A 16,678-nucleotide genomic window follows, 5' to 3' on the forward strand; every position below is an offset into this window, starting at 1 on the left:
GCTCCCCCTTATTTAATTATTTTATTTTAATTTAATTATTTATAATTATTTATTTTAATTTGCTTGATGATGTCACTTCTGGCCATGACATCACTTCCAATGGGTCCTGGACAGACTGTCATTCTAAAAAGTGGGTCCCAGTGCTAAAAGCATGAGAACTGCTGCAATAAGTTGTTAGTAAGTTGACGTGTGTGTGTGTGTGTGTGTGTGTGTGTGTGTGTGTGTGTGTGTGTGTGTGTGTGTGAGAGAGAGACTCTACAATTTCAAAATCACTAAAATCAGAATTTGGAGGAATAATACCATCACATCAATCAATGTGTAATTTCATGCAGAATGCAATGAAACAATCCACATTGACGTATCTGTGTTCTGACAAAAGGTACAGCCAAAAAACCGGTGGGGGCGGGGCGATGGTACATCACCACGCTCACCTGGGGCGTTGCCCCACCCACTGCATGGGGTGATACGCAGGCCTCCCGCACCAGGTGATGTGAATTCTAGTGATGCCACTGCAAAATAGTGCCCCATTTATAAATTAGGCAACAGTGTTCCCATGAAATAAATCTCCTGCCCACTTAATGAAATCAAAGGGTGATTCCATTTCATGAAACTGAAAATGCCTATTTACCAAACATGGTGAGGAAACTTGCTTGCCTAATTAAGGTATGATTCTGCTTATTTCAAAAGTGGGGCCAGCTCATTGTCAATGGAATGGTATGAGTCTTGGTTTTGTTTCATTTGTGTGGTTTCCAAAGTTAGACAGAGGTTCTACTACTGTCTCGTACTGGGCTGTGTGCAGGATACTAGGACAACTTCCAGGAGATACACGATTTCCTCCAGGGTTCTGCAAATATTACACTAAGCACAACATAGCACATGGTCTGGGGATCATGTTTATTTATTTAAAATATTTATACCCCATCTTTCTTGCCAACTCAAAGTGTTTTACAATTAATTAATAAAAATAAAAATAAAGCAGAACACAACACAACCTTGATAACCTCAGTCCCCAACAAAACCACAATATCACCCAACCACCATAATTAACATTAACATTAACAGTATTTATATACCGCTTTTCAACTAAAAGTTCACAAAGCGGTTTACAGAGAAAAATCAAATAACTAAATGGCTCCCTGTCCCAAAAGGGCTCACAATCTAAAAAGATGCAAATGAATACCAGCAGACAGCCACTAGAACAGACAGTGCTGGGGTGAGGTGGGCTATCACTCATAACCAACCATCATTTTCCTCCAAAAGTGGAAAGAAAAAGCCAAATCTTAGAACAGAACCCATCCTTGAGTGTTAACCAAATGTTAGCCATGATTCAGGAAGTACCAGCAGTCCTCCTCCTGTGCCGTCTCTAGTTGTCAGCTCTGACAGAAGGTATTTCTGGAGATTATTATTTTTTTCTCCAGCTTGATATAGTGTCATGTAGTGAAGGAGGCCATGTTAAAATCTCCAGGATTGCAGGATTGCTTTCAGTAGCCTCCTGGAGATTGCTGCTGATTCTTGGAGACTCTGGGCCAATCCTGAATGGTTGGCAATCCTTCTCTCCAGCTCCCATGCAAACCTGTCCTACCCCTAGAAAGGAGTATAGTTGAGGGGAAGCTGAAGGGAGTGGGGGGCAGTGGGACCTTGATTCTCAGTTTCCATCTCAAAACTTAGGGCCTAAACCTAAACAGTGTTCGTCATCTCACACTGTCGCAAAAGTGTTGTAAAGCATGTTTGTGAGCCCTTAGTGCTGGCTGAGCGCTGGAGCTAGCCCAGGCCAGCTGGCGCTGGACTAGCGCCAGTGGATAGCCAGTGTTCTGCCACTCTGCAGTTGTCCAAACCGCTGAGCGGAGGAGAGATAGGTGGGGTCAGTAGGGAAGAGGCATTCTGGGGCGGGAGGAGGTGGGGGAAGGGCAAGGAGAGGATGAGGAGGAGGCATTCCACGGGAGGGAGAGGGACGGGAGGAGGGCGGAACCTTTGGAGCCCAGCTCCACTGGATCCTGAACTCTGTGTCTGGTCTTGTGGCCTAACACAGAACTTTTTGATTTTGCGACAGCTCCACAGCTTCTGCAGAATCGTGTGGGCCCCCCATTGTGGGACTACTTTCCTTGCCCGGGGGAAGGAGATGAATGGCTGCCCGGTTGTCCTCAAGATGCCGCAGCAGCCATTTTCAGCGCCACAGCAGCCTCGCATGCCAGGCAGCTCAAGATTGGGCTGCCCAGTCCCAATCCTATCCAACTTTCCAGAACCAGTGTAGCCCATAGGTAAGAGGAAAAAAATGCTCCCTTACCTTGAAGAGTCCTCTGTTACTACCCTCCTCCACTGCAGTCTTTCCAGCCCGTGAAAAAAACCTTCTGTAATTTTAAAGGCAAGTTTATTTGCATCAGAGGCTTTAAAAATGTTTTGAGTGTAAAGGGGCAATTTTTATAAGTGTTTCAGAATGAGTTGCCTAACTGTAATGAAATGAACAGTTTGTTCCTTCCCCTCAAAAAGACAAAAAAACAAAGTAAAACAGATATGCACTTGTGTGTTCACGTACATGAGTTGTAATCTACTTTCTTGATGATATCTTCTCAAGCACATCTTGTATTTATTTTGAAATCTTTTGAAATCCTTCTTTGATACTGTTTAGTTTTTAAAGCTTTCAGATATAACTGACTCCTACACTCATTCCCACCATCTCCCTTCACTTGCAAAGTGATCCCTTTTGCCCTTCCTATCAGCTGCATAAGTCTTAGCAGTAAAAGCTTAAGAAGGAGCAGAATAATTGTAATGCAGGGCCTTCAAATCCCAACCTGACCACAAAACTTACATTCCATAGATGATGATGATTAAAAGATGCTGAGAGTTTTAAAGAAATCAACAGTATTGTGCTTTGTCTATCTTGGAGCATAGGTCGTCCACTAGGTTGACCAAGGCAATTTCTGTCCCCAAACATAAGCCGGCCTGGTAGAACAAGAAATTAGATAAGAATGGACTTCTGACTGAAACTGATGATCTAGATCAAGTTTATAAGTTTCATTCAGAACTCCCAAATGTTAGATAAGAAATTGATGTAATTATTCAGGTTCAGGGAATCTAAAAATTGATACAGGGTAGGAACAGGGCTGGGTCATGCATAAGGCCAACTGAAGCAGTCACCTCAGGAGGCAGAGTCATAAGGGGTGCTCATTTCTGACTTCCTGGTTGCCTCTACTGCTCTTCCTTCCTCCTTCTACTTCCTGGATTGGAAAAGGAAGAGGGGAATCGAGAGGAAGAAGACATGTGGAGGGGAGGAGCATGCTGAGTGTAATGAGCAGAGGCCGGCACATCATCGAGGGCAGTATTTGGCATACAGGCCTCAGGACTTCTTGCCTTGGTCCTGAGTAGGAATGACCCACTCCTAAAGCCATTGATCACACAATTGATCAAACTGCCAACTTTGCCTTACTAGCTGTAACCACTCAGGAAGAATTGAGAAAGAATGCAATTGCCTGGACCATGTTCAAGGGTTCTCTCCACATCTTCAGCTGAAATAAACACAGTTCCTTAGCATCCACTGCACTTGTTCATATTCAGTGTTATCAGCATGAAAATATTTGCAACATAGAATCTTTGTACCTTTGTTAAAAATTATGCAAATGCATAGCAAGGGGACAAAAATATGACTAACTTTTCAAAGAACAGAGTGATCAATTCAAGGAAGAAGGAGGTTCAGGGAAATGTGTGGAATAGAATCCCAGAACTAAGAGGTGAAGAAACTTTACTGAGCATAGACACCCAACTTTGGGCCAAACCCTATCCAATTTTCCAGTGCTGGTGCTGCTGTGCCAGTGGGGTGCACACTGCATCCTGTGGTGGGGAGGCAGTCACAGAGGCCTCCTCAAGGTATCATAACATTTGTTCCCTTACCTTGGGGCTGCATTGTGGCTGCACCGGTGCTGGAAAGTTGGACAGGATCGGGCCCTTTCTTGTTTATAGAAAATCCTTGTTTAAGGCTTTAGCCTTCATGTTGTTTTCTTCAGGGACCTTTGACTGCTTGGTGGTTATATGCCCTAATGAAATTTGCTCATGAACAGCATATCGGAATGATCTCTCTGAAAGTTGTGAGAGAAATGAACCAAGTTACACAAACTCAGTTCTGTATGTTAAGTAGAAAGATATTTTAAGAAATGGATAAGATGTACAGCATGTCTAGCATTACTTTGGAGCAACATAGCCATGGGTAGGTTTGCCACCCCTCCAAATTTGACCTGGAGTTTTCAGGAATCAGCACTAATCTCCATGTGACTACTGCAAGCAATCCTGGACATTTTACAGGACCATATTTGCTTAATGACATTATATCATATTGGGGGAAAAAAAATATAGGAATAACTTCAGTCAGAGGTGGCAATCTTATAGCTCAAACCTAACTAACCCCTCCCCCCAATGATGTAGCCATCCAACAGAGTGTGCACTGCATCATGGTAGGCAGTTCCGCAGGCCTCCTTGAGGTAAGGAAACTTACCTTGGGGCTCGGCTCCACTGCCTCAATGGGATCTGCACCTGCCATTTTGCTGGTACAGAACTGAAGAGAGGGAAGGGGAGAGAAACAGGGATAGGATCCTGGTGTATGCTGGTGCCACCAGAATCTATCCCTTCCTCCCCTGTTCTGCCACCTGCTCCCTCTTCTCTCTGACACTCCCTGTTCCTCCCCCTCCCTGCCCTGTTCCATTGCCAGCCCCCTACACTAGCTTGTCTGCTGTTCTTCATGGAACCAACTGCAGCAGTGGGCCTCTGACACTGTTGCTGTTTGCAGTGGTGGTTCTGGAATGGCTAGCAGCAACAAGTGCAGTGCGTCGTCAAATGTCCATTTACAACAGCAGAACTGCTATTCCACTGGTGTAAAGCCAAGTTAGGATTTGGCTGCTAGTCATTGATTTAATGAAAATTCATCCAGGTTTACTCACATCCCATCTTTTTTAAAGTCCCCATTGTAAACCCCTGTCCAGGGATCTTTCAGCTTAATTTCTAGCACCAGCATGGTTTGAATTTTTTAAAATGGCCTAGATTTCAGGTTTCAATTTCCTTGTACATAGGTCAGGTGTCCAGCCCCCTCGCCCCCGGCCACATCACCTAGCAAATGTTTCTGTAAAGGGCGTCTCAGCTTCCTGGGGGAACAATGGGCAGAATGCTCTAACTTTTCAGTTTGCAAAGGTATCATGTTCAGATTCTCTGAAGGTTACAGAGAAGGAAAACCAAATTGGATGTAATAGATTTTCAGTTACTAGTGGGATGAGTGCTGTTCTGAAACTGTCACATTTTCACAAATATAGGCTGCCATGGCTAACCTTTTGCTAGTCTCAATGTTCCAATCATGCTTTCTTTGCAAGCTGAGATGCTGTAGCTCCCTGACTTTCTAGGTCTTTCCTTTCATGCCATAAATTGCAAATTTTGGGTCCAAGTTTTCCCAACGCCTGTCGAGATCATGACATGCCCTTTACCACTGATTTCATTCCTTTACTCTCCCGAGTTCCTCTCACCCAAATTAAAAGCAGTGTATCACAAACACAATGAACAAATGAAACAGAACTCATCTTAAAGCTCAGAGATGGGTGGTGGTGTTCTTTCACCAATATGATAAGGATGTATAGCAAATGCTTAAAATGCACAACTGGAAATAATTTGCTGGAGCAATATATATGTATCCCTTTATACAGGAAATGCAAAGTAAGATCTTATGAAACTTATGGCTCAATCCTAACTTCCTGTGTAGTGGTGCAGCAGTGCCAGCACGGCTTCTGCTGTATCCTGTTGGGGTGCTTTGGCTGCTGGAGGTCTCCTCGGGGTAAGGGGACATTTGCAAGCCCCTATAGCTGCAACAGCTCAACTCAGACCTGTGCCAGCTCTATAGCTGTGGCATATCCATATTGATCCCTGCAGGTGAATCAGGTCCAAGAAGGGGGTTAGGATACGGCCTCCACCACCAATCCCGCCCCCCTCCTTGTCCCAATCTTCCCACCCGCACTCCATTTCCTCCTCCTCCCCGCTCTCCCCCACCCCTGTGCTGGGAATGCTGATGGCCTCCAGCAAACGGGGGAAGACTCTGGCCTTCCCACTGAAATGCCAGCTACTAATGCTTAAAACAAAGTGCTTTACAGTGATTTTTGCAACAGCAGGGGTTGGCAGAACATGCATTCCACCACTTGTAAGGATCCCACTGAAAATCACAGTATTTCAAAATTGTATCGTGTGTAGATAGTTCTGCTTTGAATATCTCACCTGCTGGTCTTTATTCCTTTGGTGGGATCATGTCATACAGATTAGTCAAGGATACATTTAAAATGTTAAGTGATTGCTATTACTGGACTTAGGTGTGTATCAGGGGACAAAAATTGCACCCATTTTCATTGTTCCATCAATCAATAGCCCAACAAGCTGTCAGTGAAGATGTGGTTCTCCTCCTATACTCTTGATTTCATTTTGTCTAGTGTAACCTTCTTGCTTATGAAACAAATAACCCGCAAGTTTTTTTTTTTCTGAAGGTGTCATTTCAACATCACAGTGCTATATTTCTCCTCAGTCTTCCCCCCCCCCCATTGAAAATAAGAGGACAGAGACTAAGGGCCCAATCCTATCCAATTTTCCAGTGCTGGTGCTACTGTGTCAGTGGGGTTTGTACTGCTTGTCTGCCTTTTGGAAATGTTTTGCTATTTGTAGAAAGGAAGGTGATTGTTCAGGTGATTTTCTTTCAGGTGCATATGAAATGATTGATTTTTCTCCCATTGCATCGGGTCTGCAAGCTTATCTAATTGTTTGGCAAAGCAAAAAAAAAAAAAAAAAAAAGATACAGAGCCTAAATATCAGCTGGAATTTGTTTTTTTGAATTTCAGGTAATGGGACATTGATTGGAGCGTCTGCAAATGTTGTTTGTGCAGGTATTGCAGAGCAGCATGGCTATGGCTTCTCGTTCATGGAGTTTTTCAGGTACATTTTAGACTTCAGATCGGTTTTAAAATATTCTCCAGGTAAATAGAAGCTCATTTGCAATACAAACCAGACCAAAATGAATTAAGCAGCCTGTTCATTTTTAAAATGGAAAGAAGACCAATGAGACATAACTCCACTTCAGTGGCAAAAATAGTGCCTTTAATGCTGAGTATGCTCAACAAAAATTTATTATTTTTGTTTTTCACATTTTTATACCGCCATTGCTTTAAAGAGCTTAGGGCGGTGTACACAGCTGCTCCCCTCCTTTTGTCCTCACAACAACCCTGTGAGGTAGGTGAGGCTGAATGAAAGTGACTGGTGCAAGGTCACCCAGGAAGCTTCATGGCTGAGGGAAGATTGGAATCTAGATCTTCCAGGTATAAGTCCACCTCTCAAACCACTGCACCAAACTGAAATGTTTTCAAATGTACAGTGCTTGGAATAGATGACGGGTTAATGACTAAAACAATTGACAAACTTAAGCTGTGTAAAGGCAGGCCTGTATTACATATTTGAACCAGATTCTAACATATTTTAACTGCCATGGCTCCGAGTCAGTCATTTGATTGTAGGAATTACAGTTTTGTTAAGGCAAATTGCAGAGGGTATTTGTGCTGTCCTGTTATAGCAAACACAAATGCTTACTAAAGAATTCTCAGCAGCTTTAACTTGAACTGCATGTCTCCAAATTCTTTGTGAGAAAGTCGTGATAGTTACACAAGTTCAATCCAGTTAAATCAGCAGTGCATATTTCCTCTAAATTGCCCTTGATGGTGCTGCTTAGCAACAGAGCCTGAATTCTAACTATGATAATGATGATGTATTTATATTGTGCCATCAATGTACATGGTTCTGTACACAGAATGAAAAGACAGGTCCCTGCTTCAATCTAGCTAAAGAGTGAGATGATTGATTTTAAAAGTCTTGTATACAAGGGCCTGATGGAATTTCTGACATGCAGTGCAATCCTATCTTGCGCTGAAGCAGGCAGGACAGGAGACCTACACTGTATCTAGCGCAAGATTGGGGCCAGAATCAAATCAGCCAGAGGCAAGGGGAAACTCTTCTCCTTATCCCCGGGTTAGCCACCACAGCCCCAATGGGTCTCCTTGGACCTGCACCACCTCAGGAGGTGGCACAAATCTGAGGAGAATGGAGCGGCTTCAAGCCACTCCACACTGCTCTGGGAATGGGGTTGGGATCAGGCATGACTGCCCCCTGGAACGCCCTTCTCTTGCCCTCCCCATGTCCTAGAACGCCTCCCTCCCACCTCCTCCCCGGACCCAGGCAGTGACCAAGCTCGACTGACGTAGCCTTCCTGGCACAAGCCGCCATGGAGGTTGGATGCAGCCTCCATGTTCCAGTGCACCTCTGTGTGCTGATGTGGCTTGCTCCCAAGGAGGCGCAAACGTGCTTTGTGGTATGTTTACGAACCTCCTAGGCCGGCAAAAGGGACTTGTGCCAGTATAACACAAGGTTAGGATTGCGCCCTTATTCTTTGAATAAATGACCCTCATGCCATATCATAAATATATTGTTGAAACTCTTGGCTGTTTGCCATGTTGCCGAGGGGGTGTGTGTGTGTGTGTGTGTGTGTGTGTGTGTTTTAGAGAACATGACATTTAAAATCTCTTTTGGGATCACAAAACTAATTTTACTGTTTTTCTGATCTTTCATGGGAAGGGTGGCTCTGTAGATGTGGGAATGCTCTCTGAAGTTCAGAAGCTCTGTCTGCTTTTTGTCACATACACATGGGAATCTGATTTGGGACAAATTATTAGAGGATTTGTCAGATAATGATACTATGCAATCCAACAGGCAAAAATACCATTTTTTCTTAGTTCTTTAATGATATGATATGATAGTTCTTTAATACTGACTACAGAGCTGGTTTAGCATAGTGACTAAGAGACCAATCTCAGTGGTGAAGCTTGAGAGAAGCGGTTGGTGCGGCCTGCTCCCTGAAGTGCTGTGGGGATTTTACTGACTCTCTGGGAGGGAAGGGGAACGTGAACTGTGTTCACCACCTAAGTGCTCGGAGCGGTGAGCACAGCTAAGAATAGCCCTCCTACTTGCCTCTTATTTCTGTCGAAAAATCAGAGCCATTTTGTAATCTGGGGGCTGGGGTGAAGGCCCACAGCCCCCAGATCACGCAGGCCCAGGGGGTGAAGCAGTGATTCAAGGGGAATAACATTGCAGCAGCATCGAGTTACTAAACCCCAGGTACTGGCCAGCCCCACTCCACTTCTGCCCAATCCTATCTCCCCCCCCGGCATAGTTATGCCAAAAAGGGGTACACTGTATTTGGAGGGGGAATCGCTGGCACAGTGAAATTGCTAGTGCAAGTCTGAAGGGAGAAAGGGGGCAGTGAGGCTGCAGGAAAGGAGAATAGGATCCAACATGCTTCATCACCTCTGGATCCCCCCTCCCTCAGCTACCTCACCCCTGTTCCTCCCCCTTCCTGGCCCAGTTTTGCCCTTCTCCATCCCTTACCTGCTTCAGTGGGTGGCTGGTGATCTGCTGGTGGACCTCGTGTGACAGTGCTCCCCAAATGGCCACCAATGGAATACTGCACACTCCATCGCTAGCCATTTTGCCACAGTGAAACTCACTTCCTGAGACACTAAAGGCTGTGTGTGCCAGTGCAATCTTCAATAGAATTAGGTTGTAATAAGCATAGGATTAGTGCAAACCTATGCATGTCTACTCAGAAGTAAGCCCCACTGATTTCAATGGGACTTACTCAGGTAAGAGTGTATATGGGCCAGCTGTGCCTTTGGAATTAGTGTTCTGGTGGCATAGCATGTTCATCTACTGTTGTAAAAGGCAACACCATTGTGAGCAGCCACAGCCACATGCTAGTTGCCCCAGGAAACGCCGTGATGTGTGTAAGATAGTGTTGTGTGTGGGCAGTGGGCAGGTGTAACTAGGCATAGAGGGGCAGAATGGGATAGGGAGGTGTGTGTCTCAAAGCTGGGGAGGGGGTGATATTGGTGGCAATGTTGCCACTGATATCTTGTCCCTCTCCTTGGTCTCGATCCACTGTTCTGGGTTTACTCAAACTGTGCCAGCGAAATCACCACTCTCTGAGGCTCCTGATGGGGGCGGAAACTGTGCTTCTGGTTTGCCGGAAGCACAGTTTATAGCACCAGGGAACCTCACAGAGGTTTCTCTGACGTGGGCTGTGGTTGTGAGAGGCTCTGTGAGCCTCTGATGAGTAGGGGGGCGGATATCTGTGCGGGGACGGTGATAGTCTGTGTGGGGGGGTGCACCATCATAGAGCTTTGCCCCAGGTGCGGGGCTGTGGAGGTCTGCGGCTGACATGACAAGATGCACCTGCTGAAATTCCCTCTTCTACACAATTGCTAAAGGACCAGGAGCCCTAAAGTTGAAAGGTTGGCCACCGCTGCCTTAGTTTGTATTCTTGGTTTATGCTAATATCTTGGTTTAATATTTCTGGCTCTTTAATGAGGTTACTGTGACTTGCCCGGTAAAAGCCTAAGAAGTTGGAAAGATCTTTTCTTAAATATTTCAAATTAAATATTTGATCAGTGTACTGTATTGTCAAAATATGAGATAGTCTTCTTGGAACTTATAGTATTGTGGAGATAAAATGCACTGTAATTACAGTGTTAGAGAGATAGGTGGCATCAAAATGGCTTTTCTTCATTTTGGTTGAAGGAAAAACCCAGTGCAGATATGCCCTTGAAACAAAACACCTTGAACAAAGTCATTTTTTTAAAAAACAAAATGTGTCTCTCCCACACATGCAAAAGACAAGGGAGTTGTATATAAAAGAAGTTGTTATAAATGATTGTGCTATCGTTAATTAAAAACAGAGTTTTAATTACTTTGTCAGCATGCCAATCGAGCTCACATATATCTTAGAACAGCTTAGATATGAAACTCATGTTATAAAATATTTAAAGATAATTGGCAGTCACATATTATGTGAGATAAGTCAAGATGTGATGGTTGTTCTTCTTTAATGGGTATCTAAAAATATTAATCCATATCAGCTCATATAAGTGGCACAATGTTTCCTATGTTATGCAGATATTGTAGGCTCTGGGGGTAAATTTTTTTTGTTATTACTTTGGGAAATGAGTACTTGATCACTTTTGCAGGATGATATAGGGCTGTTTTTTGGGTGTCTACTTTTTAAGTACAGTAGTCTAACATGTAGCAGCATCTGATTATAAACAATTGAAAGTTTGTGTGTGTGTGTGTGTGTGTGTGTGTGTGTGTGTGTGTGTGTGTGTGACAGAAATAATTTGTTTCTGAATATGAATGAAAGCATTGTATAGGGAAATATTTTTACTGTAAATATGCTAATACTTGTCTGAAGCAACATGGCACATAGAAGCCTAGAGAAATGAGAATAACTGACTTTACACACATTCAGCTGTGTGCATGTATTGCAAATCTGTCAACAAGTCTGATTAATCGCATGGCCATTCAATATTAGAGATGTCAGAAATCCTCTTGGTGCCTGGGAATAATGCTTCAGACAGAGTTTTTGCTGAAAGGCCCTCCTGCTGTGAGTTGTAGCCTTTTTTCTTTAGGTATGCTATTACCTAAGTTTGGTACAAGTGTTTCAAGAAAGAATGCTAGGAACTTAAATTGAGATCAAAGGGGGAAATAGCTTTCATTAGACAGAAGACCAAGAGAATGAAAGGTCCACTTCTGTGACCAGCTACCTGGCTGCTATTGTAATATTGGCTGAATTTACTTGAGATCACTTTATGTGACTCGCAACAAAGATGGACTGTCAGAGCTGAATCTCAATGCAATTTCCTGGAAACGAAAATAGGAATAACTTGTTATACAAGGAAGAGTAAAAACAAAGGAAAATTTTTTATAATATTTTCCAGTCCAGAGGTCACCTAGACCAGTCTTTTGACAAGATAGCAATATGTGATTTAAAAAAAAATTCTTTGTATATCTCAGACTTTTTAGTGTGCAATGTAATTCAGAACTGTACATTGACCATTCTAAGTTCTCCAATGAGCTGAGAACTGTAAATTGAAGTGGGGTTGCTAACTAGGCAGTAGTTCATTGGTACTACCAGGTAAGTTATATTCTGCAAAGTAATACAGCTGGGGTCTCAAATTGCACATTATACTGTAACTGAGCATGATGAAACCCTAATGACAAGTTTTCCTTTGCAAAGCACCTTTCCAACCAACTCTGCACTCATTATTTTTCTACCCCATATATTGGTATTCAGTATAGCTTGAAAGATACATTTGCCCAGGCCCTCGGCTTCACTTATTCTCCTGTGTTTGGATGAGGTATTGAGAACAAAAAAGGTATTGAGAACAAAACGGCTAATATTATAATGTGTTGTACAAATCGATGGTAAGGCCACACCTGGAGTATTGTGTCCAGTTCTGGTCGCCACATCTCAAACATAGCGGAAATGGAAAAGGTGCAAAAGACAGCGACTAAGATGATTACTGGGCTGGGGCACCTTCGTTATGAGGAAGGGCTATGGCGTTTGGGCCTCTTCAGCCTAGAAAAGAGATGCCTGAGGGGGGACATGACTTACAAAATTATGCATGGGAAGGATAGAGTGGATAGAGAGATGCTCTTTACACTCTCACATAACACCAGAACCAGGGGACATCCACTAAAATTGAGTGTTGGGAGGGTTAGAACAGACAAAAGAAAATATTTCTTTACTCAGCGTGTGGTTGGTCTGTGGAACTCCTTGCCACAGGATGTGGTGACGGCATCTGGCCTGGATGCCTTTAAAGGGGGATTGGACAAGTATCTGGAGGAAAAATCCATTAAGGGTTACAAGCCATGATGTGTCTGTGCAACCTCCTGATTTTAGAAATTGGCTATTTCAGAATGCCAGTGCAAGGGAGGGCACCAGGATGCAGGTCTCTTGTTATCTGGTGTGCTCCCTGGGCATTTGGTGGGCCGCTGTGAGATACAGGAAGCTGGACTAGATGGGCCTTTGGCCTCATCTAGCAGGGCTCTTCTTATGTTCTTTTGATGTGCATTGGACTGTACTTACCTCTAGCCATCTTTGCTATGGAAATGAGGTGGGCACATAATTAATTAATTATAATAAAGAATATAAATATTATTTATAATTAATTATAATTAATAACATTATTTATTTATTTATTTATTTATTTATTTATTTGTAGAACTTATATCCCGCCTTTCCACTCCAGAAAGTAGCACTCAAGGCGGCTAATACATTATCACAATGTTCTCGGAGTCCAGGCTGCAAGGTTGAGAAATGAAGCCCTTGTAAGGTTCTCCCATGGCATTTAGTTCTGTTCCTTGAGGGACAAGTTTTTGCTCTCCCACTTTTTGGTGTTAAAAGCCAAAATAAGAATACTGGATGCTAAATGAAGATGCTCTCTCTCACTCATTAGAGCAGATGTGCTAAACATAAGGTCTGTAGGCTGGATTTGCAGCTAATGAGTTCCTAGATGAGAACAAAGTGGTCACTTCCTGCTTAATGATGTCACATCCAGCCCTCAGCAGGCACTATGAATGCTAACTTTGGCCCTCTGTGTGAAGTGACTTTGACACTGCTGCATTAAAGTATTACATCCCAGCTTTGTGCTAAAAAAGTCTTGGGTTGACCTCAACATAGTTGCACAGTTGGAAGATCCTTGGGTTTTGGCTGCCATTCACAGACCCACAATGACGTGTTTTGCATTATTCTGATTTTAGAAATTCAAAACTGAGTCTGTGTCCAAGCACCCTTGTTGCACCATCAGTCAACAGTTTCTTGCTTCTTCAGAAGTCATACAAATACACAAGATGTGCTACTAAGGGCGCGATCCTAACGCACCCTTTGGCTGGCACAAGTCCCTTGCGCCAGCCCAGGAGTGTCACAAAACATTTTTCCCTTATCCTGTGTAGAGCTCCAGGCTGCTCAATGGGGTTACTCGAATCTGTGCCAGCTAAATCGCTGGCACAGAACTGAGTAGCCCTGTGTAGGGCTTTCAAGCCCAGGACGTGTGTTAGGATACAGTAGAAATGTCCACCCCCCAAAACACCCCCTCCTCACTTCTGTTCCAATCGCCCCTGTCCCTCCACCACCTGGTGCAGCACTTACCTGCCCCAGCAGCTGTCAGGCAGCATGCAGCATCCACAGGATGGTGCAGGTCTTCCCACTGGCACTGTTTACTTTCTGGGTGTCAAAAAGCAGTTTACAGTACTTTTACAACACCCAGTGCTGGTGCTGCAGCCATTGCGCCAGCGCTTGCCTACAATTAGATTGTGCTGTAACTTTCTTTGGGTTGCGGTAAGGTGCAGAGTGAGGCAAGGATGGGTATGTTGTACCAGCCTAATGGCACTCCAGGATCAGATTCACTGGGAGTCCTGGAATAGGAAGAGCCAGGTGGGGGACCAAACAGGAGAAGACATGTGGATGTTTGTGAAATTATGGTATGCACTGACAAAGCAAGTCCTTCAGCACTGACATCCTAGAATTTCTCTTGAATGACGTGGATGTCCGATTATGCAGTTTGGAAATCTTATAACCACTGTATGGTTTCACATTGTATAGCTTCACACCAATGTGGCTGCAGCAGTGCACCCCACTGAAGAGAGAACCAAGGCACAGTCTTCCTTATGTCTTTGCTCTTTCCTGTGCCTGAAGTGCTTCGCTCAAACTGCTTACCTGTTCTATGTGGGTGATATTTTTGTGGAGTTGGGCAGGGAACAGGCCTATTATACACTTTTCCCCCACCTCTTCCTCCAAGCCTTGTGAGTCTCCAAATGAATGTAGCTGTGAAGTTTGCTTGTTGCAAGGCGGAATGTGCTGCTCTTCTCCAAGTCTTCCAGGACTTTTCCCATAGGCTTCTGCATGGTGAACAGGAAGCCTAGAGCCTTGTGATATGGGAGGGATGTGGCTGATTTGCGTAGCACTTTCCGGGTTTGTGAGTGTGTGGCAGGTGTCATTTTCATGTATCTCTTGAGGTGACAACAGACATGCCAGCATCTGAAGGTACATGCGTTCCACCAAATATAGCAAATATGTGAAATAGTGTTAAGGTTTGTTTGTTTGTTTCTCCCCTTGAATATACTAATTCTAATGTTGTCAAGAGTTCAGTGAAGAGCTTGTGACAAGACAGGCATGGACCTGAAAATGAAAATAAAAGTGTCAGCCAAAATAACAGATGTTCTCTCTCATTGCCTCTTTCATATCTGTTCCACCTACAAACACTTATTAAGATTGGTGTTAGGAAGTGCAAATTTTGAAATGGCTTTTTTGCTCAGTTGATATTGGGATGCCAAATTATCTAATGTATCTTTAAAAAAAACTGGTAGGTTAGAAGCGAAAGCACTCTTATTTCTGAATTTGTTGACAGTGATGATTTATCTTGTTTATGAATTTGGCTTTGAAAGGAAGTACACTCCAGAGAGTTTTAATAGAGTGATTACTGTTTCTGCAAATCAAATGTGATTTGCTTACTTTAACTTGCCATCCTGTATCTTAATATATATTATTTCCAACCTATATAAACGGACATCTGTGTCATTCAAGAGAAATTTTGGATTATAGTGAAAATAACCTTATTTAAAGCCTAACTATGTCTCCATTGGATTTCCTTCTCTAGGTTTTGGAGGTATGGGCAACCTACAAGCCTTAATGTCTACTCAGGATAAAAGCTAATAGGGTGGCTGCGGATATTTAAAATATTTGTACACTGCTTTTCAACAAAGAAGTTTGCAAGGTGGTTTAGCAAAATAAATGAATTGGTTAGCTGTCCCCAATGGCTTGCAATTAAAGAGAGAGAGAGAGAGAGAGAGAGAGAGAGAGAGAGAGAGCCATTGGGAAAAGAATGCTATGTTGGAATGAACATTTGTTCATTTACAGTGGATAACTGTTCCTTGTTGAATATTTATTTACTTTGTTATCCCACCCTTCCTCCAAGTTGCTCAGGGTGGTGTGCATAGTTCTTCCCCTCTTTTTGTCCTCACAATGATCCTGTAAGGTAGGTGAGGTTGAGAAAGTGACTGGCCCAAGGTCATCCAGGAAGTTTCATGACTAAGAGGGGATTAAGATAACCACCTCTAGAGGTTGCAGGTTTTTGATGTAAAAAGCTCTGGCGCCAAGTACAAAGTTTCCTGAAGAAACAAAGATTCCTCTCCCCTTCCAAAGGAGCTATTGGCAAAGTGACTCTGAGCATGCACAGAATGCTTTTTCCTTTTTGAAGATAATCAGTTTCCACATTTCAGAAAGGGACATGAGATCATCTGAAAAATGAAATAAAGAAATGTTAGTAAGAAGGTGAACCCTCCCCCCACACATCATTTATTGAACCAAAAAACAAAGCCACTGTAGGTCTCCAAATGAGATCATAGTTGAGTTTTTAAATAATGGGAGACGTTATTAAGGAAATTGCCTTGTATCAAGGGAGCTACACTTTGGAGTTTCAGATAAGAATGTTTTTCTGCCCTACTGGGAGATGCTAAGAAACCTGGGACCTGCTGCATGCAGATGCTCTACCACTGAGCTACAGCCTTGCAACTGAGGCTGCAATCCTAACCACACTTTCCTGAGAGTAACCCCCATTGAACAAAATAAGACTTACTTCTGAGTTGACCTTACTTGCTCAGCTGTCCATCAGCTTAAGATATTTCATTGAGAATATAAGTAGCCATGCAAGAACTTTTGAAAAGTTTATATACTATTCTTCAAAAGTTCTAACTCAATCACCAGAGCTAAACCTACAACTCTACCTGCCAACCTAGT

General features: G+C 43.3%; 1 protein-coding gene across 1 annotated transcript in view; it reads left to right on the forward strand.

The window, feature by feature from the left end:
• The window catches only part of OCA2 (OCA2 melanosomal transmembrane protein), a 173,540-nt gene that overhangs the window by 132,304 nt on the left and 24,558 nt on the right, over positions 1–16,678 (forward strand). The window contains exon 22 of the mRNA XM_066621921.1: positions 6,849–6,942. Within this exon, the coding sequence (XP_066478018.1) occupies positions 6,849–6,942 (94 nt within the window). The remainder of the gene's footprint in view (positions 1–6,848; positions 6,943–16,678) is intronic.

Source organism: Tiliqua scincoides, chromosome 3 (genome assembly GCF_035046505.1).
Source record: "Tiliqua scincoides isolate rTilSci1 chromosome 3, rTilSci1.hap2, whole genome shotgun sequence".
Taxonomy (NCBI): Eukaryota; Metazoa; Chordata; class Lepidosauria; order Squamata; family Scincidae; genus Tiliqua; species Tiliqua scincoides.